This window comes from Rhodotorula paludigena (genome assembly GCF_050403205.1).
Source record: "Rhodotorula paludigena JCM10292 DNA, Rt_paludigena_JCM10292v1_ctg44, whole genome shotgun sequence".
Classification (NCBI taxonomy): domain Eukaryota; kingdom Fungi; phylum Basidiomycota; class Microbotryomycetes; order Sporidiobolales; family Sporidiobolaceae; genus Rhodotorula; species Rhodotorula paludigena.
In genome coordinates this window covers 13280-38549 of record NW_027481414.1, presented here as the reverse complement: position 1 = coordinate 38549, position 25270 = coordinate 13280, and the positions used below count along the sequence as shown (strand labels likewise).

The following is a 25270-nucleotide window of genomic DNA, read 5'->3' as shown; positions in this document are numbered from 1 at the left end:
TCCGATGTACCTTCCGACTCCAACGCGTAGAATTGATACCCCCTCGTTTCCGTCCGTTCTATCCCCTCGTTTCGTCTCTTTCCCTTTGCATGCGCCAGTAGTTCCTCCCGTCTCCGCGCACTTCGTCAAAAGCATCGAAACGAAGCACACAGTGATACAAAGGCGTTGCAGGCAGGCTCTAGATAGGTATTACGACGGACGGAAGAGAGGATATAGACGAGGTAACGAGGGGGAGTCGGTTCGGAGGTAGAACGAGTGTGGCTTTACAGCGGCGAGCGGTACCCGCCGTTGAGGCGAGACGCGTTGGCCGCGGCAATCTGCGCGGACAGCTCGTCGAACTCGGGGAACTCGTCGGGACGGAACGAGCTGTAGTCGCCCGGCTCGCGGGCCGGCTCAGCCTGCGGCATAGGCACGCCAGGCGCAAGCGGCGCGACGGGAGAGTACGGGTTATCGAACGCCTGCGACGGTGCGCTCGGCGGCAAGCTCATGTAAGCGAGCTGCGAGGGCGACTCGAGCGACTCGGACGCTGACGGCGCGCGCTGGACTCGCTTGCCCGCAGCGATTGATGGGTCCCGGTGCAGGCTTGCTGACGAGTCACTAGTAGTCGTAGCGGTCGTCATGACCGAGGCCCGGAGGGAGGCGGGCCCGCCGAGTTGCGAAGGGTAAGCCGGACCATCGTCGCCTCGCGCCTGATAGGTTGGGACAGGCGAAGTGAGTGGGGAACGGTCGAAGGTTGGTGCCGCAAGCTCGTTCGCGGGCTGCTGCGACTGCTGGGCATCGACAGCGGCCTTGGCAGAATAGTCTGAGAGGGCAAGGGCGTAAGAGCCGAGTTGGCCTCTGGACAGGAGCACAGAACACTCACACCTCGCCAGCTCGGCCTTCTCGTCCGCAGCAGACCTCGAGGACCCGGAAGCAGCGCCAGGGGCAGCGGGAGGCGCCGGGTATGAGGGCGGAGCTTCGTCCTCCTCCGGAATAACCGCCTGCTTGCCGCGCGCTTCTTCCGCCCGATGGCGAGCAGCAACTTCCTCCTTCTCCTGTGCAGCACTCTTGTAGGGAGCATCCGAAGGCGGAGGAGTCATGTCGCAGGTCTGGTTGACCGGCTGCGCAGAAGGCGGACTCATTTCGGCAGATGAGTAGGTGCTCTGGCGAGTGGGCGGGCTTGGGTAGGACGGGTTGACAGGCTGCGGCAGCGGTTGAGGGAAGCCTGGGTGCTGCGGGTAGGCCGGCTGAAGCGCCGCCGGGTCGTGGTATGCCGGGTTGGGCGAAGGGCTCGCGAACGAGCGCGCGGTCGATTGTCCACCCTGGGGCGAGCCGACACGCTGACGAAGCTGGCGCAGATACGCTGCCTTCTCGTCGCTAAGCGAGGATTGCTGCGCGATCTGCTGTGCGTAGAAGTCGGCCGTCGCGTTGGCGGCTGACATGCTCGGCGCAAACGATGCGACTGACGGGGCGCGCTGCAGCTGGGCCTCGTGCTGAACATACGAGCGGGCCGACGACAGGCCGTTGGGGACGTTGGAGGCGAGATGCGAAGGCGATTGGGCCGGATGCGGATCTGCCAAGCGGACGCGGTCAGTCGTGAAGGTTAGCGCACTTGCGCTGGGAACACCACGCACAGGTTGGCTGCAGAACCTGTGTTCTATGCTGCTGCTCTTGAGCGAGGATGGCTTCGTGCTCGGCGTAGCGGCGACGCTCCTCGGCCTCGGCTCGAATGCGAGCATCTTCGGCGGCCTCCCGCCGGCGGCGCTCATCCTCCTCATGCTGGCGGCGCTGTTCTGCCTCGAAGCGGCGACGAGCGTCCTCCTCTTCTGCACGCATGCGCGCCTCCTGCTCCTCCTCATAACGCCTGCGCTCCGCCTCTTGACGGAGTCGAGCTTCTTCGAGAGCTTGAATGCGGGCGATTTCGGCGGCGCGGGCCTGCTCGCCCTCGAGGCGCCGGCGCTCGGCCTCGGCACGATGGCGCTCCATCTCCGCCTTGCGAGTGGCGGCGTTGCGGCGTTCCTCCTCCTGATGAACACGCTCTTCGTCGAGACGACGAATCTCCTCGGCGCGCGCGCGCTTCTGCTCGTCCTCGCGTTTGCGCTCCTCGGCCTGACGCTCAATCTCCTCGGCGCGTTCACGCTCGGCTTCGATATGCTGCTGCTCGAAGCGGCGCAGCTCTTCCTGCATCGCCAGCTCGGCGCGGCGCTTCTTCTCCTCCATCTCGCGGCGCACTTGCGCCTGCCGCTCTTCCTCCTCGCGCGCCCAGCGCTCTTCCTCCTGCCGAATGCGCGCGCGCCGCTCGGTCTCGAATGCTTCGCGAGCGAGGCGTTCGACCTCGCGCCGCTCATCCTCGGCTTCGGCGATGAGGCGCGCTTCGTACGCGTTCTGCGCCTCCTCAAACTCGAGCTCGGCGAGCGCTTGGTTCTGCCGCTCGAGCTCGAGGCGAGCCTCTTCCTGACGGCGGCGCGCTTCTTCCTTGGCGTCGAGGAAGAGGCGGCGCTTCTCGGCTTCGGCCGTCGTAAGCGTGCGCCCGAGCAGAGCGGCAGTCGGATTGGGCGGCGAGCCTGGCGGTGAGCGAGGTACAGCCGGAACGGTTGGAGCAGTTGTCGGCGACGATGCGAGCGAGACGTCCGAGCCGGACATGGCGAGCATCGTGTTGCTGCGTGTCGGCGCCAGATGCGCCTTGGCAAACGTCGGAGCGTCCTCGACGTGCATTGATGCGCGGATTGGCGCTGTTTCCGTGTGCGCGCGGACCGGCATCGGTCGCTGAACATCGTCCGGGTAGCGGTTGACGAAAGCCGCGCGATGCACCGCGACCTGCTCGTCCTCTACCGACGGCGTCTGCGCGACGTCGATGTCGACGCCGCGCGAAATGTCGGTCGTCATGAGCGACGGTGAGTAGGACTGCTGCGCCGGCACATGGACTGAGGTCTGCAAGGCGTCGCGAGAGCGGGTCGCCTCGAGATAGCGCCTCTTTTCCTCCGCGGCTGTCTGCGCGGGCTCGTAGGACGTATGCCTTGCCCTCATTGCCTCCTGCGACGGAGGATCAGGCGAGCGGTAGCCGTCGTCCGCCGGACCCTGGTTGGCGACGTGGAAGCCGGTCGTGCGGAGGCGAGCTTTCTCGGCCGTGGCATCGTCGACTGCCGGTGGTGGCGAGCTCACAAGAGGCGGAGAGCTCGGCGGAGCCGAGGACGAGTGCGGAAAGGCAGGACGCTGCGGGATCGGGGTGGTGCTCGACGAAAGAGGCGAGGCTGCCGGCGCAGGCGAGACCGGACTCGTGATGGGCTCGCTCGCACCACCGCGATCGCACAGCCCTTCGACCCATCCGATGTCATGCATGACGCCCTTCGAGGTCCGCTGGTCGCAGTTGCCGATGACGACGGGCCAGTTGTCGACCGAGACTTCGTCGCCGCCTTCGAGCATGGCGCGGACTTTGAGGTGATAGGAAACTTCAATGTGCTTCACGGAAGAACAGCGTGAGTGTCACGTCGCTTGTCAGAGCAAGATCGCCCGAGTCGCACCTTGGCCGTCCTGACCGTGACGCGAGTGTGGCTGTTCGGGACGACGCCCACCAGGTCGAACGCGACCGGCTCATTCTGGTAGAGCACAGCAAAAGCAGTCGGGTTGTTCGGGTCGGGCGACACGCTTGCGTTCGACGTAAAGAGTGCGTTCACGCGAGGCGGACCACGGACGATGTCTGCGAACCGCGAATGAATCAGACAACGAAGGAACAGCAGAACGAGCGGAACGTACAGTTCGAATTAGAAGTAGACGGGTAGCGGTAGGTGAGGGTCTCACGCAGTACAAAGTCGAGCCTAGTGAGCTGCAAGATGTGATGCATCAGATGCACGTTCAGGCAGCAAGCGGAAAGAGCGAAATGGACCTTGATCGGCTTCTCGCCGCCCCAACCGATCTGAACGAAGATTTGCACGTTGTCGCCTGGGCCGAACGCTAGGCTCTGTCGCGTCGTCTTCATCCACACCTCGCCCGCCGTCCCGTCGTCGCGGCGAATCGCGAGCTTCGACTCGCGCGTCTCGCCGACTGTCGGTTCGCCGGGCGGGGCGGCCCACGGAAGTTTGGGCGGGAGCGGCAGCGGAAGAAGAGGCTGGTACGCGGGCCAGGTCGGGAGGATGTCGGCCTTGTTGAGCAGGACCGATGCCGAGGCGATGAAGATGGCGGGCTTAATCGAGCCTTTGAGGAGGCCCTTCTTGCCCTTGGTGCAGAGTGACGCGACGAGCTGGTAGGCGACGCCGTTGAGCTTCGAATCGACCTCGATCGTCGGCGGAAGACCCTCGGGGATGGCAATCTCGAACGGGTAGTTGCCCTCCGGGACGAAGTCAAAGCCGTCGCCTTCGTCGTCGTTGTCCTGCGAGCTGCTGCCGCCTCGTCCAAAGACACCTTTGAAGCCCTTCTTGCGCGGCGTGGAGTCGACGACGGAGACGTCGGCGCCCTGCGAAACGCCCGCTTCCCAGAGCTTGTTCGGCCCGACGCCGATCAGCTCGACGAAACGGCACTCTTTCTTGGCGCCTCCGTCGGCGTTCTTGCTCTTCGTTGGGGTGCCACCGCCGCTCGGATCGTTCGGAGCCGCCGGGACCGTCTCGATCTTTTCGAGCTCGACCGAGAGCCAGCGGGCGCGGATGGCGGGGCCCTTAAGCGGCGCGCGAATTTCGACCGTACCCGTCAAGTGTGCCTGCGGGCGTGGCAAGTGCGGCAGGCGAAGGAGCGGGTCGGTCGTCGGCGCCGGGTCTTTCGAAGGGTCCGCGGCAGGTATGCCAGGATAGCCTGTGCAACAAGGGTCAATCCGTGCGCTCTGACATCCCGACAGCCCTACGTACCTTGGAGGTAGTCGCGATGCGGCGGCGGACGCAACGTGCTTCGCGGTGCGAGGGTGAGAAGGGGTCAGTGAGGGGGCGGACGAAGAGGATCGAGTGAATCACGCACATGCGCGGCTGGTCCTTCGACATGGCGACTCTACGGGCACTCGGATGTAGCTAGCAAGCGCAGAGCAAAGCAAGAACCGAAGCTAGGAGTTGGCACCGCTTCCCTCTCCTGTCCGTCCAGGAGGAGCGGGGCGGATTCCGCGGTGAGCGGGCTCGAGCACGAACGCAGGTGCTCGACACGGCTCGAAGTTGGCTCGAACGCACTCAGCACCATTGCGAGCACTCTTCGCGCGTCCATCGCGCGCTGGGGTCGGCTACACGGACGCGTTCATTCAGCGACAGTCCCAGCCGGCACAGCGAAGCAGAGAAAGCGCGGGGAAGCACAAGAAAGCACCGGCGCAGTGTGTTATACGGCCGAGAATACCGGCGAGCTTTGCGAAGCAGTCTTGTTGAGGTGAGCGTAGCGGAAGAGGCAAGGCGATCAAAGGCCGAGTGATGACCCTTCGAGTAGTGACTATCCGCGTCTTTCCTTGCTTTCCCTCGTTTGCGACAGAACTACGCAGCTCAAGATGTGCGGCGAAAGGCTGCGGACCCAGCGCAGTTCGTTGAGACCTCGTGTTGACTCCATCCTACTCTCGCATGACACCCTCGAGCACCCTCTTGACCACCTCCCACTCCCTCCCCTCCTCGATCTCCGTCGCCCAGTTACTCACCGCAAGCCTGACCGCCGCGCGCCCGCGCCAGTTCGTCCCCGTGACAAAGATCTCGTTTGAGCCGTTCAGCGCGCGGAGGAACGTCGCGCCAGGGTCGAGGTTCGAGGCCGACGGTGTTGTGAAGCGAGCAGGCGCAGAGAAAGAGGGCGCAAAGAGGACGACGTTGAGGACGCGGTAGGCAAAGGGGTGCGAGTCGGACGGACCAGTCGAGGGAGGTGTGGGCGTCAGGACGTCGTAGGATGGGTGAGACCGCAGGAAGGCGTCGATGCGGCGCGCAAAGGCGATGTTGCGCTCGATGAGGGCGGCGTAGCCGTCTCGACCGAGCGAGAGGAGCGAGGCGTAGACGGGAAGAGCGCGGCTGTGATAACGGAGAAGAGTAAGTCGGTCTTTCCCGAGAAGACACCATGTCGGAGGGGACGCACAATCGCCGCGAGTTCTCGACGTTGGTGAAAAGCGGGCTCGGGATCGCTCGCGTTTTGTCGAGGCGCAGGAAGGGCGAGTCGGGATTGGCAACGACTGCTGGCGCCGTCAGGTAGGCGGGCGCATTCGCGCCCGGACCTGTGAGCGCAATGAGCGACGCTTCGTCATTCGCTCCGCTGCCCGCTGCCGGCGCAGGTCCGGGAATGGGCTTTGCTCGCGAGAAGAACAGGCCGCAGTCGTACGGTACGTTGAGCCACTTGTGCGCGTCGGAAGTGATCGAGTCGCCAAGCGCGAGATGCGGAACGTAGACTTTGTAGTCTGGATGGAGAATGGCAAAAGCGCCAAAGGCAGCGTCGATGTGCAGCCAGGCATGGTAGCGGTCGCAGAGAGCGCGGAGGGCGGGCGTGTCTGGGTTGATGGCGCTGCGGTCGAAGTGTGACTTCAGCGCACTGCACCCTGTGAGAGCAATAGTGCCTGCGTGCGAACCTCGACGCACCCCGTATTGACCTCGCCGAAGGAAGTCGCGACAATGCTCCCCCTCCCCTTCTCCTCGTTCTCACGCAGCCTCTCCTCGAGCCTCGTGAGGTCAAAGCAGTCCATCTCGCCCCTCTCCTCCCTCTCCGCATCGCGCAAGTCGACAACCGCGCGCCTCCCCAGCCCGGCCATCGCCGCGGCCTTCTTGATGCTCGCGTGCGCGTCGACGACAAAGACGTCGACTGCGACGCCGCCCAGCCCGTCCTCGGGCACGCTCCACCCGTCGTGTCCTTTCGCACGCTGGATGCGCGCGACGGTCCAGTCGCGCCCGAGGCACAGGCCGAGGAGGTTCGACGCCGTCGCGCCGGTCGTGAGCGCATTGCCGGTGAAGAGCGCACTGGGGAGCGAGAGGAGCGAGAGGAGGTACGAGAGCGTGAGGGCTTCGAGCGCGACCGAGACGGTTTGCTCCTGGTTTTTTGAGAGAAAGGCGGTCAGACAGCTATTCGAGCACGTTACAAAGCGCGTGCGCGAAACAAGGCGGAAAGAGGCGCCAGAGCCAGAGGACACGCACCGGCCAGTGCACCTGCACGCACGGGTCAAAGCTCGTCACGAGCATGTCGGCGAGCTGCGCCGCGGGCGTCACGCCACCCAACACAAGCCCGTAGCATCGCGGGCCCGCCTGGCCGGGCATGAGCGCGGGAGCGATAGTCGATAGGAGGTGCGTCGTAGTCTCTGTGTGGGGTAGAGCAGGCGTCAGCGGTGCTTCTTACGTGACTGCGAGCTCTGCAGCCCTAACGCCCCCTCTAGCCCGAGGCCATGCGCCGGCAGCTCGTCCGGCAGGACCTCGAGCGCATGCTCTATCGCCTCCTTGGTCGCCGTCACCGGGAGATCTTCTAGCCCGCGAGCCCGCGCAGCGATAAGCTCGTTGACGCGCTCGAGCTGCTGGAGGAACGTTTCGCGGTCTGTGCGGGGCAGGAGAGGTGAGCCGAACGTTGCGGGGCGCGATGAGAGCGAGGAGGGGGGACGGACCGTACGAAGCGTGTTCGACGTCGAGCATGTTGCTTGTAGCAAGAAAACGCAGCAGCAAGCAGCAGATAGCCGAAAGACGCGAGTGCAAGAGGTCCAAGTTCGTCGCTTCGGCTTGTCGGAGTGGGGGAGCGAGAGCACCTCGTGGCAGCCCGAGACGGAGCTATTCCGGTCAGAAGCATAGTGTCAAGGAGTCCACGACTACACGAGCCACGAGGAGTGAAGCTAGGTAGCGGGGGACGAGACGGTGGAAGCAAAAGAGAGGCAAGGTGGCGGAAAAGGGAGGGCCGAGAAAGCGGCTTGGGAGCACGATGACCCTTGGAAGGACGAGGGCTGTGCATAGCGCCTCCACGTTGAGCTACAAGTCTGCGCGCAGTGCATCAACTCCATTCTCCGGGACAGCGGCCACGAAAGGATGGTAGCGAGGGTGATTTCCATGCGGTCCGTGTCGTGTCTAGCGCTGCGATAGCACGTTGTGCCCAGTGCGCAAGAGACTCAATTGCTGAGAGACGTGCCGGATTGTCAGTCTCTCGGGCGGACCGAGCAGAGCCACAAGATGCGGAAGCGCGCAGCAGCAGAGAAGACGAGTGCATCTCCCGCCAAGAGCAGATAGGCGGAGGTGCGAGCAAGTCACGCTTCGACGATGCCTACATGCATCTGTAGTGTGACTTGTCAAGCGCGCCTGCAGATTGAGCCGCGCAGGGGGCAGGAGGGAAAGCGGTGAGGACGCGCGAGAGTCGATAGCGATGAGAAGGCAAGCCATTGCGTGTCTGAGCTGACGATGACTGGACACAAGCTAGTGCAGCAGTGCACACTCCTGAGAAGCAGCAGCATGGGTCGATAGTTGGAGCAGATGCCGGTATGAGCGGCGGAGAGAGGTAGAGAGCAGGAAGAGCGCGGTCAAGGCAGAAGCGTGGCGGACCGGAGCAGGCGTAGAGCAGTCTGTACATCACAAGCAGCAACCCTCAGGGGAGACGGAGAGAGAGGGCCGCCGCGTCGCTCGCTCGCTCCGTCGCGGCCAAGTCGAAGCTCGCCTCGGATCCTCTGCGCGCCGCCGTCTCGCCGCCCGAGCCCCGCTGGTCCCCGTGCGAGCATGTCCAAGGCCGTGCACGCCGCCCACTCGGCCGCCCGCGCTGCCCCCGCCGCCTCGACGTCGAGTGCGGCCCTCCGCCTCTCCGCTGGAAAATCACCTCGCACCGCACACTGCTCCACTCCGCGCCAGCCGGGACAAGGTGAGCTGTAGATTCACGCCCACACCGTCCAAGCACTCTCTCTGGCGAGCCAGCCCCGGGCGAAGCCGTGTCGAGGCGAGGCACCCGCTCGACCACCGCCTCGCCCCGGGCAACCTTGCCGATGACCGCCTTGCACCGCTCTGCGGGGCTAGGCGCAGGGTTCAGAGCGTCGCAGAGCTTTCGATGGAAGTTCTAGCGTTGTCGCGCATGCTCCCGAGGCTCGGATGACGGAGCACGGCGGGCCTTCTCGCGAGGTCGTGTGAACGAGCGAACGAGGCTTCTTGCCGCGCTTCAGACACCCGCCAGAGCTTGGTACAGATGCTGACTGGACGGGGACATTCTGCAGCACGGCCACTGTCGACCAGCGCTTCCCGAGCGGCGTCCACCGTGATCCGCCCTCGCCCGCCCATCCCGCAAGAGGTCGTCCGCTCGCGTCCTCATCCCTCGGATCTTTCGTCCACCCAGCAGGACCCGGATGGCGCAGACACCGAGTCACCCGCCGAGCCTGTAGAGGCCGCGCCTGAACCCCAACAGGCCGACGACGCCTTCGTGCCCCCGCCGCTCACCCAGCAGCAGCTCTCGCTCCTCTACTCGTACACGACCCCGCCCCCCGAATCCGCCCTCTCGGCCTTTGCCGCGCGCATCGCCCTCTCCGCGTCCGCCTCTCCTTCTGCCTCGTCCTCCTCCTCCGCCGCCGCCGCCCCCGTCTCCCTCGCGTCGCACCTCCCGCTCGTCGAGCAGGCCCTCATCCACGAGTCGTTCTGGGAGGGCGTCCGCACCCTCCACGACACGCTCTCGCTCTCGAGTGCGACCGCGCCCGCCGGCCGGCGCTACACGACCTTCCACGACGCGCCGCTCGCCGACGCGCCGAGCACGACGCCCTCGTACGCGCACAACGGCGCGCTCGCCGCGCTCGGCAACTCGCTCCTCGGCTCGTTCGCGACCGAGCTCGTCCTCCAGTCCTTCCCGCACCTCCCCGCGCGCGCCGCAAAGGCCGCCGTCACGCTCTACGTCGGGCCCAAGAGCCTCGCCGCTGTCGCGAGCCAGAGCTGGGGCGTCGGCCCGAGCAGGCTCGACCTCGCGCTCGTCGGAAAGGAGGACGAGGGCAAGGTCTCGCGCAAGGACCGCGCGTACGGCCACCTCGTCGGCGGGAGGGGCGGCGCGCGCAAGCTTGGCCACGAGGTCGGCGCCAAGGAGGGCGCAGCGGGCGCGGGCTTGATCCGGTGGAACCGCAAGGTGAGCCCTTCAGCTGCTGTCTGCCGCGTTTCGCCTCTTGGACGGAAATTCGGCGGTCTTCAGTCAGCATCGCTCGGTCCGCTCACCCTCATCGTGTTCTCCGCAGCCCACCTCGTTTGAGAAGGACGCCGTCTTGTTCGAGGACGCCCTCGCGAGCGTCGCTCGCGCCATCGTCGGCGCCGTGCACGAGGTGCACGGCTTCTCGGCTGCGCGCGCGTTCGTGCACGCGCACTTCCTCTCGCGCGTCGTCCCCCCGTCGTCGACCGCGCTCGCGTCGCCGCTTGCCGCGCAGGACCTCGCCCCGCTGCTCAAGTTTGCCAACCCGTCGCGCGTGCTCTCGCTCTCGCTCACGGCGCACGGCCTCCCGCCGCTGCGCCACGCGCTCCTCAAAGAGTCGGGCCGCCTCTCGGCGCACCCGACCTTCGTCACCGGCGCGTTCGCGGGCGACCTCAAGCTCGGCGAAGGGTTCGGGAGCAGCGTCAAGATGAGCCAGTGGCGCGCGAGCGAGGACGCGCTGAGGAGGGTCTACCTCGGCGGAAAGCGGCAGGACGGACTCCCGAGCGACGCGTGGGCAGAGGCACAGGGCAAGGCGTTTGGCGGGTGGAGGAACGCGAGCGGGTTCACCGAGGGTGCGTGCCGAGGCGTTTCTTTTCTCTCGTGTGAATTTGAGCTGCCGGACTAACACCTTCTGGCGTTTCCTCCTCGCAGTCGAGCAAGAATCGCGGTGAGGTTCAAGAGTCTAGCCGTGTAGAGTCGTATCCCGCATCGTTCGCACACCACTTCCATCTCTCCCGTTGAAACGCCGCAGCATCTTGACGCAGCCACTGTATCTCGAAGCGAGAGAAACCGAGCCGGAAAGGGGTTTGCTTTCTCTTCGGTTTACAGCATACGGCGCCTCCCTCAGTTTGGCCCCTCGCTGCTCGACCGGCCGCCGTTCTTCTTCGACTGCTTAAACACCGCCGCCTTTCGCCGGACCGCCTGGAGCGCTCGGCGCCCCGTGCGCTTCTTCTGGAGCAGCTCATGCCCATCGTCGTCGGACTGCGACCGCTCGCCATCGCTCGACGTGTGCGCAGCCGCCTCCGCTTCGGTCGACGAGCCGTGGTGTCCGCGCGCACGTTCGCCGCCGGACGTCGACTCTTCCGCCGAGCTCGAGAACGGCTCGAGGTGGAACGATTCGCGCCTCGATGTGCGGCCTGCATCCGGGAGCGGGATCGGGTACCCGTGCTCCTGCTCAAAGTCGCTCGCGTGCCGGTCGGCAACTGCGCGGCGCGCAGCAAGCGCTTCCTTCTGCAGCCCGCGGCCATTCCGCTCGAGCTGATTGTGCCGCGCGCGGATGTGCTGCGTGTCGTCGGGCCCGAGCGCGCGAGTGTTGACGATCGGCTTGAGCTCGTTCTGTAAGCGCGCGTGCTCGTCCTCGAGGTGTGTCATCTTGTGGTGGATGCGGTCGCGCTCGTCGGGGTCCGACTCGTCGGCGTGCCTGTCGGCAAGCGCAATGACCTTCTTGCGGTTCTGCCGGATCGCGTCGTGCTTGTCGTGGAGCCGTCCATGGATGTCCTGCTTGAGCTGGAGCTCCGACTCGTAGTACTTGCGGTACCATCGCAGGACGGCCGTGACGATGCATCGCCGGTCCTCGAACTCGTCCTGCGTCTCGTGCGGCAGCCGCTCGGGCGCGACGTGACCCGCGAGGCCGATGTTGAGAAGTCCGTGGCGCACGAGGTAGGCGTGCAGGTACTCGTTGTACTCCTTGATCTCGGCGGGCGTCGGCTCGTAATTCGCGTTGTGCGAGTCGCGGTGACCCTTTTCGACGTCGGCTGACTCGGCCAGGGCGGCGGCCGTCGTCGGATCGTACGCCCAGATATAGCGCGACGGCGGGACGAGGATACTGCAGTCTTGCTCGGGCAGGAGGTACGCCTTATCGCTGTAGCGGCGCTTGAGGGGCAAGCGCTGCACAGACGCACCAGGTGGTCAGTCTATCTGCGGTGGAAGAGCACCGTCGATATCGAGGCAGGGAAGATGCGTACTAGGAACAGGTCGAAGAAGACGGAGCCAAATGCCGTGACCAAGTAGGGAGACTGGGCCATGAGCGACTCGCTCGACCTGTTGATGATCATGATCGACTGCAAGAAGGCGCTTCAGTCATGCCGTAGTGAGGGCATGACATAGGGAAGCTGCACCCACACCAACATTGAGACCGTGCGTGAGACAGCCGATGAGAATGGACGCGGTCGTGATGCCCTGCGGGAACACCTGTCGAGCTCTCTCCCTCAAGCGGAGTCGAGGAAAGGCTAACCTCGCGCTCCTTCTTCTGGTACGATTCGTACATCGAGTAGAAGCGGGGCGAGATCCAACAGACCATGCCTGCAGAGCCGGATTCGGTCAGTTCGCTTCCGTCCGCGTGTAAAGCTGATGAGCGAGCCGCACCGGCCCAACCCATAACGTATGCGATGATTGTGGGCGTGTTGTGCGGCATCTGCATCTCGGACGCGACTGGAAGCGTGTCGCGGACGCGGTACACGGCGACGAACCACGCGCCGACCGTGATGACCACGCACACAGCGAGACCCGCAAGCTGGAACCAGAAGTTCCACACTGCCGATCGCACCGTGCGCGGGCGGACAGGCCACTTGCGCCAAAAGAAGATCGTCGAGCGGGCGGCGCGACGAGTGTTCATCTCGTGCACGCGCTTGCGCTGCCGTTCCATCTGCAAGTCGACGAGGGAATTGTCTCCCGGTGGCATGCGCAACGGTGGGCCGACGCCGAACAACTGTGCGAGAGTGTGTGTGACAGGACGACGCTCGCCGCGCTCCGTCAGCTTGGGGTACTTGTCAGGCCTCTTGCGAGGCTGCAGACACCGGCCGAGACGCCGAGCCAGGAAACCGGTCCAGTAGAGGATCCATAAGACGAGAAAGCTACGGGTGAATGCCATCAGCATCTGCGAGGGCACCGAGAACTTGGACCGCACGTTTCGATGGCGGCGATGATGCTGCCAACGCGACGTCAGCGTGACGAGTCCATGCTCAGTGAGCGACACCGAAACGCACGAGTACAGCCCATACTGATGGGTGAGGATATGGCCCGACAGGATCAGGCCGAACAGATGGAGAAAGTCGCCCATGAGCCAGGCGGCGAAGATCCAGAGGCGTGGCTTGTCCACTGCGGGTCAAGCCATGGGGGTGAGCAATGTGTTCTCGTAGCCTCGGCGCCTCTGGGCAAGTTCCTGCCGTGGCTGACAGACTCGAAGAAGGCACTGACCAGTTTCGGGGGGATTGCGCACGAGATCCCAGATCTCCGGTGCGAAGAGCCAGACAGCGGTCCCACTCGACTGATGATTATCCCGAGCGTTAGTGCGAAGAACTCCCCCTCGAGCCGCTCTGGATAGATACGGTGGAGTCTAACGTACGCAGACGCCGAGGCCGTTGGCGAGGAGCTGCCCTCCAGACAATCCGATCTCCTCGGTCGGCGCCATAGCAATCCGGTGCCGAGTCTGAGCAGCAAGACTGAGCAGCAAAGTGCAGTACAGCGCAGAAGGAAAGGGTGCAACCCAGAGCCTGCCTCTAGCCTTCGGCGCCGCGGGAGGTCCGTGAGGCAAGCGTCTCCTGTCCGTCGCCTTATCACGCCACCAACGCAAGCGAATGACGAGCAAGCGGTTGTGCGCGAGATGCTGTGCAGCGGACCGCTCCCGAAGAGGAGAAACCGAAGCAAGAGCCGGACAGCGAAGCGAATTTGGGAAGGTCAAGCGTTCGCGCGATAGAAACGGGCATTGCGACTCACCCGCTGCGCTCGTACTGCTGCTGGTGCTTCACCTGCCCCGCCCACGGCCACGCCCACCGCCGCCGCCGCCACCACGAGCGCCGCCCCTCCCGCCTCTCGCGCCGCCGCGCCCTCCCCGGCCCCCTCCGCCATGCCCGCCGCGCTCATCCCCTCCGTCATCCTCGTGCTGCTTCTTGCCCGCTCCGCCGCCGCGCTTCTTGTCCGCCTCCTCGGCGCGCTTGCGCTCCTTCTTGGTCGGCCCGCGCTGCAGCGCGATGCCGCGCGCCGGGAGCGCCTGCCGCTGCTGGTCCTTGTCGACGCGCTTGAACTGCTTGGCCGAGAACGAGGCCGGGCCGACGCGCGCCTTCTTCTTGGGCGGCGGCGCGCGCGACCGCGGCGGCTCGTCGTCGAGCAGGTGCGCCTCGGAGAGCGGGATCGGGTCCGTGTCCGAGTCGTCTTCGTCGTCCCACTCCTCGACGTCGTCCTCCTCGTCCTCGTCCGAGTCGTCGGCGTCCGAGTCGGGCGCCATCTGCGCGTCACCGTCCTCTTCGTCTTCGTCCTCGTCCTCGTCCTGGTGGTCGAACAGCTCCTCGTCACTCGGCGGCGCAAGCCCGTGCTCGCGCTCGTACGTGTCGATCGCGACGTCGTCACCCACCGCAGGCTTGAGCTCATCGTCGACGTCCTCTTCCTCCTCAAGCTCCTCGTCGCCGTCCTCGGCCGACGCCGCCGCCTTGCCCTTGCCCGACGCGGCCTTCTTCGCCGCGACGTTGGCCTCCTGCTGCGCGCGCCGCTCGGCCGCGAGCTTGCGCCGCTGCGCATGCACGCGCGCGAGCTCGGCCGCCTCGCGGTTTGTCTTGTGGACTGCAGACGAGCGAGCGAGCGAGAGCGTCAGTTTCGCCGTCTGCCTTGCTTGGACCACGAAAGCGCAGGCCCGCAACGCACCCATCTCGTGAAAGAGGACCTCTCCCTCGCCGACGCCCTCCTCAATCTTGACGAGCCCGAGCTCCATCCTCGGGCCGAGCTCGACGAGCCTCACGGCGCGCTTCTCCCCGCGCACGCTCTTGCCGCGGTTCCCGCGCCCGACATAGTCGCCCGCGAGCCTCACCTTGCCCCGCTTCTCGTCGGCCTCGGAGTCGCTCGCGCCGCTGCCCGACCCGGTCCCGCCTCCCCCGCCGCCGGCGTCCGACAGGTCCGACACCTCGCTGTCGCTCGTGACGAACCCCATCTGCTCCTGGCGCAGGATGTAGTCGCTGATGTCGTCCGCGCGACTGAGGTCGAGGATCCCCTTGGCCTTGGACGCCGACTTGGCGCGCGCGAGGCGCGACGCCCCTTGCACGGGACGCGGGACGACTGCGCGCGACGAGGCGCCGTCTTCCGGCTCGGACGCCTCAGACTCGCTCGTCGCGCCGTTGCCTTCGAGCGGGCGCTTGCGGTTGGTCGACGAGAGGAAGGCGAGCGACGAGGCCGAGGGCGCGGCCTTGTTGTTGGTCGAGCCGGCGATGATCTTGCGCACCGAGCGCGAGACGCCGACCTGCCGCACCTGGATGACGTAGTGCCGGAAGTCGATCGTGTGCGTCGTCGCGTTGTACGAGAGGAGGACGACGCGGCGCGCGGACGAGAGGGCCATCTGCGCTCGCGGGGTCAGCGGGCGGACTTGAGAGTCGAGCGGAAGGGGAAGAGACGCACGGTCTGGACGTGGATGGGCGGGAAGAGGTTCTGGAAGACGGTCGTCATGAGCTTGAGTTGCTTGTCCTCGCCGCCGAACCCGCTCAGAATGAGCTGCGACGGGCGAGAGCTCCGTCAGTCGAGTGTCCCCGCCACCACAAAACACACGGAAGCGCACCAGGGGGGCCTCGGCAAACTCTCGCCCGACGGCGCGCGGCCTGCGGGCCATGCGGAGGACGTCGGCCGCGAGCGAGTATCGGAGGACCTTGAAGCTGAGCGTCGGGCCGCGCGGGAGGCGGATCAGGCGCAGGTTGACGGTCGTCGTGCCCTCGAGGAGGCTGCGCTCGGCGCGCTCGGCGGCCGTCTCGCCGTCGCGGGCGTCCGGGTCGTCGCCGCCGTCTGGGTTGGACGAGGTCGAGGGGACGGGGATGGACGAGGTCGAGGGCTGGGAGAAGACCATGAGGTGCGTGACGCCGAGCGGGCCCGACATCGAGACGTAGTCGCGCAGGCGGTTCGCTTTGCGCTCCTGCGATGGAGCGAGAGACGCGAAGGTCAGCAGGGGTGCACCGGAGGAGACGGGTGCTCGAGGGTGAGCAAGGAGGGGCGCGGCTTCGGTTCGGCAGGCCAGCACAGCACCAGCCTGCAGCATCATGTAGAGCGTCCCAGTCGCTCAGTGGAAGCTGAAGCGCCTGGTCGACGGGGTGCACCGCCTGCCTGGGTCGCTGAGAACGCCCACCCCGCTCGGCAGCCCTACGCGCACGCCCGCGTCGAGGCACATGAGGAACCGCAGCTCTGACAGACTGACCCTGAGGCGGGTGGCCGTGTTGGGCTCGAGGACGCGGCGGACATCCTTTGTGAGCTGCGAGGCGCTGCCGCCGACGGTGCCGGACTGGACGACAAAGCTCTTGGGGACCTTTGCGTGGCCCGTTGCCGTGTCGGCGTTGGCGGCGGGCTTGACCTGCGGGCGGGCGGGGAAGGGAGGTGAGTGCGAGGTGAGCGGAGGAGGAGGACGAGGACGAGCAGAGCGAGGAGCAACGGAAGGGAAGGGACGGACGTGCGTGCGCGTCTTTCTGCGCTTGGATCCCTTGCGCGGCATCCTTGCTCCTTGCGCTGGTGCGGGTGCAGGCGTGCAGAGCGATGCGCCGTCGCTGCCCCGCTTCGCTTCCGGGCTCGACCCAAGCTCGCTCGCCCCGGACTTGGACTCGACTCCGCGGCGACACTGGCGACGGCGCTGTGGCCTTTTGAAGAGTGGGCTGGGCGATTCACTAGGTCTTTGTGGAGCTAGCAGGCTTGTCGGGGCTGAGGATAGGCTCTGCTATGCAGGTGCCGCCTTCCGCGTGGCCATGCTTCGTGATCCAGCTCGCCGCTCATCCTCTCCAGCGCGCGTCTTCGGGCAGGTCGTCGACACATGTGCACTGCAACAACTCAACGCCGCTGTGTGTTCTCCCCGCACCCCAACTCAGCCTCGCTACCTACCCCCTCGACGACCCCCCCTCGCTCGCCCGCGCCTGCGCATACGCCCACAAAGCACCCGCCGCGGTCCCGAGTGAGAAGCCCGACCCGGCGAGGTAGAGCGCCGGGGCTCGGCGGAGGAGGAGCGCGGGGACGGCGAGCTGGGTGCATCGCGCGATAAAGAGAGGGTGGAAATCGTGAGGGAGGGCGACGCGTGGGTGAGGGACAGAGGCGAGGACGGTCGGGTGTAAAGGGGAGATCCGAGCAAGGACGGTAGTCAGTACGTGTGCCGAGATGCTCGGCGGACGCAAGCGCAATGCCCGAGAGAGGATCCGCGCGCGACTCACGGCACCGACGACTCCCCCGACGACGCCATAGTCCTCCCTCGTCTGCGCCGCCTGGTCATGCCGGATGTCGTCGGCCCACCTGCGCGCGTCGTCTTCGCGCCCGCCGTGCTCGGTCGCGGCGGGGAGGAGTTCGAGCCGCGCGAGGGCGTACCCGGCGCCGAGGGCGGGGGCAAAGAGGAGCGACGAGAGGGCGTAGCGGCGCGAGAGGCGGGTGACGAAGGCGGTGCGCTTGAGTGCGGATGCGGGTGCGGGTGCGGCGGTGGATGCGGGTGCGCGGGACGCGAGGGTGGGGCGGCGGAGGGCGAAGCGGGCGAGGTAGTAGAGCGGGAGGACGAGTGACGCGAGCTGGTGCGCTGTTGGCGGGGGCAGGGTCAGTCTCGGGTTACTGCTAGCTGCTCGGAGTCAGCGCGCACCTTGGAGCGCCGAGCGGACGACGACGAGCTGGCGGTCGTGTGCGAACGAGTCCATGGCGGAGGGGAGTGGCAGCAGGGACAGAGCAAGATTCTGAGAGCGTAGGTCTAGCGGGGTCACTTGCCCTCTGTCTCTCTCGAGCGACGAGGCGAGGGTCGAGGTGCGAGCGACGAGATGAGCGTGACGGCCGAAGGAGCGAGCAGAGCAACCCGCAGCCAGAGCCAGAGTTGACGAGGGTGGGTCTGCCTGTACTGACTCGTACACATGCACCCACTTCCCGCTCGCCTCGCCCAGAGCAACGCAGGGGACGGTGCGTTCTTCGTTGACGTCGGTGCGTTCGCTCGCTCGTCTCTTCTCGCCCTTGTGCCTCTCCCTCAGACTCGCTCGGACCCGCGCGAGATCGAGCAGGGCCTACTCGCCAGTACCGTACACCCATCCTCAAGCCACTCGCACCGCACTCCACGCCCGGCCCGTCGAGGTGGGGCTCACCCTCGTCTTCGCTCCCCGCTTGAACTCGCTCTCCCACCCGCACTGACGCAGTCCAGGCTCGACGCAGATGGCCGTAAAGGCCCCCGCATCCGCCGCCCTCCTCGCCCAGTCCCAGGCCCTCGGCCCCGACCTCTCCCCGCTCGTCTCGTCCGTCTCGCGCCAGCCCACCGCCTCGCTCGAGGGCTCCCCCGAGCCCGCCCTCGTCGCCACCCGCACCCCGACCGACGCCGCCCTCGCCCTCTCGCCCTTCGAGCTCGCGTGCGGCGAGGCCCACTCGACCCGCCGCCTCGTCTCGTTCTGCCTCGCCGCCCTCGCCCTCTCGACCGCCGTCCGCGCCGCGTGCTTCGCCCAGCCCGTATTCGGAAAGTACCTCCTCGAGAACCTCGCCCCCGTGGAGCGCGACTCGGTCCGCTGGAGGTACCTCGTCGTCAACCGCGCGTGGGAGACGGCTGCGGGCGCGTGGGTCTGGCACCGCATCAACGGCGTCATCCGCGGTGAGGGAGGTGCGTGCGCGTCCCCTCTGGAGTGCTCTTGTGTGAACCAGCTCGGGAACGGTCGATGGGAGACGTCGCTCGTCCTTCCGCGTGGGGGGATAGGCACGGCCTCCCTTACATCCTCCGCTCCCTGGCTGGCGCCCACGGCTTTGTTGCTCACGCCCGGTGCTGAGACGATACTGACGTGCCGCCTGCGCCTCTGCACAGCCGTGTTTGGGGTCATCCTCGCCCTCGTCGCGCGCGTGTCGCTCTACGGTGCGTCAATGCGCTCTCACCTTGGTTCAGAGGGCTGCAGACAATCCTCTGCCCCCGCGACCTAAGTGAAGCGTCCACCATGACGCTGACGCAACCTCGATGTCCGCAGCCTTCGAGCACTCGTACTTCCTTCTCTCGTGAGTCGCTTGCGGCCTCGCTCCGCTACTGTGGCCTGCCCTTCTCTGGAAGTGCACCGGGCTGAGTCGCTCGTAACCTCCACAGCACGCAAACGGTCGCGATCCTCCTCCTGATCGACGCAGTCGCCTTCGCGTCGGCCTTCTCGCTCGCGCCGACCTTCCTCCCTCACCCGCCCTCTGCGCGGCCCGTCCTGAGCGCCTTCACGCGCCTGCGTCACGACCCGGCCCAGTGGCTCAACCTCATCGTCGGCGTCGCCCTCGCGACCTTCGTTGGCGCCCTCGGCGGGTTCGTCCTCGAGCGCTGCGGCGGGAGGGCGTTCGTCGAGCGCAACGTGATCGAGGCGACGGTGCCGAGCTACTTGCTCAAGGACGAACTCACGACCAGCGAGGTGCTCGAGGTGCGTGCGCGGGGCGCGATGGAGCTCGATTCTGCCGCACTTTCGCCAAGACTGACTGCTGCCTTATCCATTGGCGCGCACAGCACCCGTCGTGGACGATCCCCTCTCTGCGGACGTACGACTACCCGCTCTCGATGGCGCACCATCTCTTGCAGTCGTCCCTCTCGGCCCTCTCGCTCGTCCCGCTCCTCACCGCGCTTCCCTCTCTCCCGCCGTCGCGCCTCGCGCCCCTCGCCGCCGCTCTCGTCGGCGTCCCCGCCATCGGCGTCTACTACGACGTCCTCCCCGTCACGTTCGGCGCCGCCCTCGCGACCGGCGCGGCGCTCGCGATGCGCGCGGCCGTCCAGGCGGGCGTGCTCGCGTGGGTGCTCGAGGAGCTCCGCAGGACAAAGACGAGCTGCGCGGTCAGGATCGTGCTCGTCGACCCGCTCAGTGGGGAGGTCATCGCCGAGCGCGAGGGGCAGATGGAGGAGGATGCGAGGGGCACGCTGAGGAAGGACGAGAGGGGCGTCACGAGGAGGAGGGTCACCATTCGCGGAGAGGTCGAGCTGTGAAGGGGCGAGGGTTACTGGAGCTTGCCGTACGTGGGCCGCAGGGGGCGAGAGGGGTGGGGTCGGCGGTAAACAGAAGGAGGAGGAGGTGGTGGTGGGGGAGGAGGTGGTGGCTTGGCGGTGTCGAGGCGCTTGGACCCCTCGCCTAAGTGCCATTCTCTCTGTGCCATAGTTTTTCATTCAGCCATACCTTGCAATCATCTCATGACTTTTGCCGTCCGCCCTGCGAGCTCACCGTGCTGGATCGTTCAGTACGTCGCTACGCATGCCTCTCACCCTCCCCGTGCATCGCGACCAGCACCTCGGCCAGCGTCGGTCCATGCCTATCATCTGCGCGCTCGCGCGTCCGGCTGCGCGAGACACCCGCGTCGTCGAGCGCGAGACACGCCCTGAACACGCGGAACGCGGTTCGAAACTCGCTCACGAGCGCAACGTCGCTCCGGTCCGGATTGTCGAGGTACTTGTGCACGGCGTGGGCCTCGTCTACTGGGAGAGCCGGGTGAGCGGTCGCGTGCTGGAGAACGCGCGAAAACAGGTTCGCGTAGGGCGATCGCGGAGTTCCGTCGAGCGGAATCTTGTGCAGCGAGGGAAAGTCTTCTACGACGCCGACGAAGGCGCGGTGGTAGAGGAAGTGTGAGAAGTTGCTGCAGCGGGCAAAGCCAGGTGAACGTGCTTGGTTGGTGAAAAGGGAATGACCTGGTCGTACTCGATCAAAACGAGGATGGACGCGAAAGCATGGTCGACCTCGAGATGGGCCTGAGTCAGGCGTACAGCAGCGAGAAACGCGGCTCGCAACCTGCAAATGCACGGAAGAGATCAACGAGGCGCCCCAAGGTTCTTGCACGACGCGGCGGCCGCGCGGAACGAGGACATAGCGGACCGTCCCTGCCCCGTGAGTTGCGCCTGTAAAGAGCTCGATGTCAGTGATTTTCCTTCAGCTTTCGGGGAGCAATGCCGGTCTGCGTACCTGTTCGCCCAGCAGCTTGTCGGCAGTGACCAGAGTCGGCATCGCATCCTCCCACGCCGTCCCGCCGTTACCCTCCCGCATCCACCATAGCTCCGTCGCCCCACTGAGGAAGCCCTGCTCGTCCCTGTCGAGCTGCATCCTTGCCTGCCACGGATCGCGCGCAACGGGCTGCCGGCTGAGGACAGCAACGTCGCGCTCGTGGCTTCCGCGTTTCAGGGGGTTGAGGTTGCGCAACCAAGACATGGCGCTCCGTGCGCGAGCTGTGCTCGTTACAAAGGCTAGCGAGTGAGGGAGTCGAAGGAGAAAGAGCTGAGCGTTCAGAGGCAGTAGAAGAAGGCGGTGAAGCGGAGTCCGCAGGCGGGGAGGACGAAGAAGCGGACTTGCCGGCGAGCAAGCGCTGCAGAGGGGCAGTGCAGCGTCGATTCCGAGTGCGACTCGACGGCAGGCTCATTGGCCCCAAACGTGAGGCCGGTTCGCACGAGTGTGAGGGCAGAGGTGTTTGAGAAGGTCGGGAGAAGCTCGGGCGACGAGCTCGCGCGCAACCATCAGCAGACAAGACAGCGTTGAACGCACGCCTCTGTAGGCATCATGTGCACTGCCGGAGCCAAGACGGCGGCGATCGTGAACGGGTATCTCGATATGCAGCGGCGTGAAGGGTCCTACAGAGAGCGAGCGGGCGTCATGAGGGGGCAAGGTCTACAGCAGAGGCAGCGAACATGGGAGAGGAAAGAGGGATGAAGAAGAAGTCATAGGAACGCCATGGGACGAATGGGTGGCACAGGACTAACGCCTCCGCCATTCGAGCGAGTCGACCGCCGCGGCAGCGGGCGTCCCGCCGAGTGCGCCGGGCCCCGACGGCTGCCTCACAGGCGTCGCCGACCCGGGCAGCCACCCGTCCCCGCTCTTGTCGCTGCGCTCACGCGAAGGCGTGCTCGGCGCCGACGCTGCGATGCCGTGCTGCTGGAAGAGCCCCTGCACTGTGGGGATCTCGCGCGTCTTGCGCGGCGAGGTGTGCGACGATGGGTAAGACGCGATCGTGGCGAAGGGGGAGGCGGCCGAGGAGGGTGCCTCGGCGAGCGAGCGAAGGTTGCTGTAGCTCCGGCGAGTGAAGCCGGGCGTCGCACCATTCGGCGGTGCAGGCGACGACGCGGACGATGCGTACCCGTTTCCGCTCGAGTACGCAGCGAGGTGAGCCTGGAGCGAGATGCTCGTCGGCAACGGCGGGACGGGCGACGACGAGCGCGAGTGCACGTCGTGCGACGAGGACGAGGTCTGCCGACCAAACAGAGGGCCGCTGCCCACTGCTGCTGCCACCGCTGCAGACGAAGATGACGATGAGAAGCGCATGTCCGGCATGCTCTTCTTGCCGCGCAAGCCCGCAGCGCTGGTAGCCAAAGTCGAGAGCGAGCCGTTGGACGACGAGTGCGACGGGTGGCTATAGAGCGAGCTGTTTGTCGGCAGAGGCGGCGGGATGAAGGAGGATGAAGAGGCGGTGCGCGAGGGCGAGGCCGACGCGAGCATGTCGCGCGAGATGGCGCGACGCAGGGCCGCCGTAGAAAGGGACTGGCGGAGCGGGCGACGCGGCTCGGGCGGCGGCGCCGTGCCCGCCTTGTACACGATAACGTGCCGCGCCTCGCCGTCGCCAAAGCTGCGGTGGTCGAGTCCGAGCTTCTTGGCGATGAGGTGCACCGTGCGGCGCTGCTGCGACGAGAGCGAACGCGAGAAGGCTAGCTCGTCGCGAAGCGAGTCGGCCTGGAAGAGCAAGACGCGCGAGTACAGCTCGAGCGTTCCCGGGTCGTTCATGTCGAGATCTGGAGGAGCGGGAGCGTGAGCTTTCCATCTCGAGCAGCACAACGGGCAAAGGCGAAAGCCTCGAACCGCGCACGTGCCGACAGCGGGTGACTCACCGTTCCTCCCCGCCGCCGAGGTTCCATTGACGCCCATGCTGACCGTAGTCGCCACCGTCCCAACCTCGCTCCCGGCGCTTCCTCCACCACCGCGCTCCATCCGCTGGCTGACGCTCGTGCCCACGTCCGACTCGGACGGGCTCGTCGACTCGGACGAGTACGACGGCTCCATGTGCGCTGCAGGCGGCGGCGCTGCCGCCGCGAGCGGGACGGGCATGCTCGACGCGCTCGAGACGCCGAGGAACGAAGACGGCGGCGCAGGGACGTAAGGGTGGAGCGGCTGCGCGCCGACGCCCCCGTACGGCCGAGGGTGATGCGCGCCTCCGTACGGCCCCGCGCCCGAGAGCGGCCGGCCATAGTCCTCGAGCGGCTCTTCGCCCGCGACATGGCCGTTCGCGAGCCCGACCCCGAGCCCGGCTACGCCCTGCGCGTCCGAGGCCCATCCGCCGCCGTACCCGCCGGGAGCGCTCGCCTCGCGCCGCTGCCAGGCAAAGTCGGGCGGCCCGCCGACCGGATGCGTCGCGCCGGCCGCGAGGAGCTGCGCCGAGCGCATGCGCTTGAGCGCCTTGGTGCGCTCGATTGCCTCCTTCTCGCCCGGCTTGAGCGCCTTCTTGAACTCGCATCGGAGCTTGCGGTTCTGCGAGAGAAAGGGAAGATAAGCGTCCGCCTACACCAGGAAATATGTCTCATCGGCGAGACTTGTCGTTGAGAGACAGACAAGAGGCGAAGGCCGACGCACCATGATCTCGAGCCCGTCCATCGCTGCACGCACGACGCTCGCCTCTTCTCCCGTGCGGAAGTTGGCGAACGCGAGCCCGCGGAACGCGGTCGGGTCTTCAGGCGCAAAGTGGTAGTTGAACGCGAACGGGGCCGGGAGCGCCAGCGAGGCCTGCGAATACGCGCAGATGTCAGTTTTGGCGCAGATGGGAGGAACTGAAGGGCATGGCGGACCATGAGGCCGAGGAGCTGCTCCTTCGGGCATGCGAACGGGATGTTCTTGATCACGATGGCCGTGTCAATGCTGTACGTGGGTGTCAGACGTCAGCAGACGCGACTCGAGGAATCGCGACTACAGCTTCTCCTGAGTGCACGCACATTTCGTCGTCTGCATCCACCTGCGGCACGAACCCGCCTCCGGACGCCGAGCCCGCAAAGCTCGGGATCGTGCCGTACGGGCCCTGCACGGGCACGCCCATGCCTACGGGCTGACGGAACGCCGGGCCCGGGTAGGGCGACATGCCGGTCGGGCTCGCGAGGAATTCGGGCGCGAGCGTCGGTGGGACGGGCGGGGCGGGGTAGGTCGCGTACTGCTCGTCGGGCGAGTAGTGGCCGTACTGCGCCTCGTCTGAGGGAGAAGTCTGAGCGTAAGGGGCGTAGGCATCGGGGATGGGCGGGGAGAGGGACGAAGGCGACGACGAGGACGAGTAGAACGAGCGCTGGTGCGGTGCGCCGGGGTGGTTGTAGTGGTAGTGCTGCGAGTCGGGCTCGGTGACATGGAAGAGGGTGGCGCTCTGAGCCTGCACAGGGGGCGGCGGCGGCTGGTACGGGAGAGACGGGACGGGCGGAGGAGGCGAGTGGGAGGCAGCGGTGGAGTTGAGCGAGGTCGGGACAGTGAAGCGCTGCGAGCGTTGCTGCGGGAGTCATCACACGTCAGTATCTGTGACGTCCCAGCTCCACAGAACCCGCAGACGACCTGCAAGGGGGGGTCGACGCGGTTCAAGGACGAGGACGAGGACAGAAGACTCGCCTTTCGCACGCCCTGGTTCGGGGCTGCGAGGGTGCCCTGAGTGTTGTTGCTGCTCTCCCTCAGCGGCGAGGCTGGCTCTGCCGTGCCCGGGGCGAGGTGCAGGCGGTCAAAGCGGTCGGCGAGCGACGACCCGGGAGGAGACGCCATGGCACAGCGACGCGTCTGATGCGCAGGTGGGTGTCCTCTGTGAGTCTATTGAGGGATATTGCGCGTCTCTGCCTCGCGTCGGTGTCGCTCAGAGCGCGGGACAGGCGTCGGGTGGTGTCCGGGTGAGCGGGACGAGGAAGGCGACGACGGCGCTCGTGCGAGTCGGGGGCGTTGCAGGTCGTGAGTGGGCGTGCCTGTCGTCACTCGTCGTCTGTACACGCGTCCCTCGCAGTCCCTGGTGCGCGGGGTTGGTGCGGCGCTGGCTCAACCTCGCACCTCGCGCTTTCGCGTCTTTCTCTCCCTGGTGCATCTCGCCCGCCTTGCCCGCCAGAGGTGTGACAGAGAGTCTGAACTGCTGCAGATTCCAGGAAACCAGGGCCGCTTCCCGGCGAAGCTCTCCGCTTGCTATGTTGTCCTCAAAGTCGCCGCAGCAAACAGGTGGCCGCTCGTCTCATAGCCTCAACTCGCCTGAACGCAGGGCGTCGAGGCGTGACCACGCTCTCAGCCCTGCGTCGCATGTCGAACCCTGGTCACCACGAACGAATGCTGGGCGAGAGGGATGCGCGCTTGCAGCGATGATGCGCTTCGCACGC

The 25270-nt window shown here is 66.4% G+C and overlaps 10 protein-coding genes across 10 annotated transcripts; 2 read left to right on the top strand and 8 right to left on the bottom strand.

Moving 5' to 3' along the window:
- Positions 1-263: 263 nt before the first annotated feature.
- On the bottom strand, positions 264-4943 carry JCM10292_000594 (uncharacterized protein; the record flags this gene model as incomplete). The annotated part of the gene is made up of 7 exons (XM_076650996.1): positions 264-1552; positions 1614-3438; positions 3501-3676; positions 3733-3802; positions 3863-4761; positions 4815-4852; positions 4921-4943. 7 exons carry the CDS (start codon positions 4941-4943, stop codon positions 264-266), a joined length of 4320 nt encoding a protein of 1439 aa, XP_076503413.1.
- Positions 4944-5488: 545 nt separating this feature from the next.
- Positions 5489-7157, bottom strand: JCM10292_000593 (pyridoxal phosphate-dependent decarboxylase family protein; the record flags this gene model as incomplete). The annotated part of the gene is made up of 4 exons (XM_076650995.1): positions 5489-5930; positions 5995-6414; positions 6489-6934; positions 7038-7157. 4 exons carry the CDS (start codon positions 7155-7157, stop codon positions 5489-5491), a joined length of 1428 nt encoding a protein of 475 aa, XP_076503412.1.
- Positions 7158-7219: 62 nt separating this feature from the next.
- Positions 7220-7523, bottom strand: JCM10292_000592 (uncharacterized protein; the record flags this gene model as incomplete). Its single annotated transcript, XM_076650994.1, has 2 exons — positions 7220-7428; positions 7496-7523. The coding sequence occupies 2 exons, from the start codon at positions 7521-7523 to the stop codon at positions 7220-7222; spliced, it is 237 nt and encodes a 78-aa protein (XP_076503411.1).
- A 1062-nt stretch (positions 7524-8585) lies between these two features.
- MRPL3 (mitochondrial 54S ribosomal protein mL44 MRPL3) lies at positions 8586-10688 on the top strand (the record flags this gene model as incomplete). The annotated part of the gene is made up of 4 exons (XM_076650993.1): positions 8586-8724; positions 9071-9960; positions 10067-10589; positions 10669-10688. 4 exons carry the CDS (start codon positions 8586-8588, stop codon positions 10686-10688), a joined length of 1572 nt encoding a protein of 523 aa, XP_076503410.1.
- A 172-nt stretch (positions 10689-10860) lies between these two features.
- On the bottom strand, positions 10861-13426 carry JCM10292_000590 (uncharacterized protein; the record flags this gene model as incomplete). Its single annotated transcript, XM_076650992.1, has 9 exons — positions 10861-11904; positions 11982-12077; positions 12139-12195; positions 12251-12318; positions 12382-12869; positions 12923-12943; positions 13002-13113; positions 13213-13282; positions 13361-13426. The coding sequence occupies 9 exons, from the start codon at positions 13424-13426 to the stop codon at positions 10861-10863; spliced, it is 2022 nt and encodes a 673-aa protein (XP_076503409.1).
- A 333-nt stretch (positions 13427-13759) lies between these two features.
- On the bottom strand, positions 13760-16471 carry JCM10292_000589 (Brix domain-containing protein; the record flags this gene model as incomplete). Its single annotated transcript, XM_076650991.1, has 6 exons — positions 13760-14571; positions 14653-15337; positions 15397-15489; positions 15554-15901; positions 16181-16333; positions 16430-16471. 6 exons carry the CDS (start codon positions 16469-16471, stop codon positions 13760-13762), a joined length of 2133 nt encoding a protein of 710 aa, XP_076503408.1.
- A 376-nt stretch (positions 16472-16847) lies between these two features.
- On the bottom strand, positions 16848-17642 carry JCM10292_000588 (uncharacterized protein; the record flags this gene model as incomplete). Its single annotated transcript, XM_076650990.1, has 3 exons — positions 16848-16988; positions 17175-17527; positions 17588-17642. 3 exons carry the CDS (start codon positions 17640-17642, stop codon positions 16848-16850), a joined length of 549 nt encoding a protein of 182 aa, XP_076503407.1.
- Positions 17643-18141: 499 nt separating this feature from the next.
- On the top strand, positions 18142-19912 carry JCM10292_000587 (uncharacterized protein; the record flags this gene model as incomplete). Its single annotated transcript, XM_076650989.1, has 5 exons — positions 18142-18577; positions 18776-18823; positions 18933-18960; positions 19046-19358; positions 19442-19912. The coding sequence occupies 5 exons, from the start codon at positions 18142-18144 to the stop codon at positions 19910-19912; spliced, it is 1296 nt and encodes a 431-aa protein (XP_076503406.1).
- Positions 19913-20168: 256 nt separating this feature from the next.
- Positions 20169-21119, bottom strand: JCM10292_000586 (uncharacterized protein; the record flags this gene model as incomplete). Its single annotated transcript, XM_076650988.1, has 3 exons — positions 20169-20553; positions 20790-20812; positions 20877-21119. The coding sequence occupies 3 exons, from the start codon at positions 21117-21119 to the stop codon at positions 20169-20171; spliced, it is 651 nt and encodes a 216-aa protein (XP_076503405.1).
- A 540-nt stretch (positions 21120-21659) lies between these two features.
- On the bottom strand, positions 21660-24677 carry PIN4 (Pin4p; the record flags this gene model as incomplete). Its single annotated transcript, XM_076650987.1, has 6 exons — positions 21660-22687; positions 22784-23420; positions 23523-23672; positions 23735-23804; positions 23879-24414; positions 24540-24677. 6 exons carry the CDS (start codon positions 24675-24677, stop codon positions 21660-21662), a joined length of 2559 nt encoding a protein of 852 aa, XP_076503404.1.
- Positions 24678-25270: the final 593 nt, after the last annotated feature.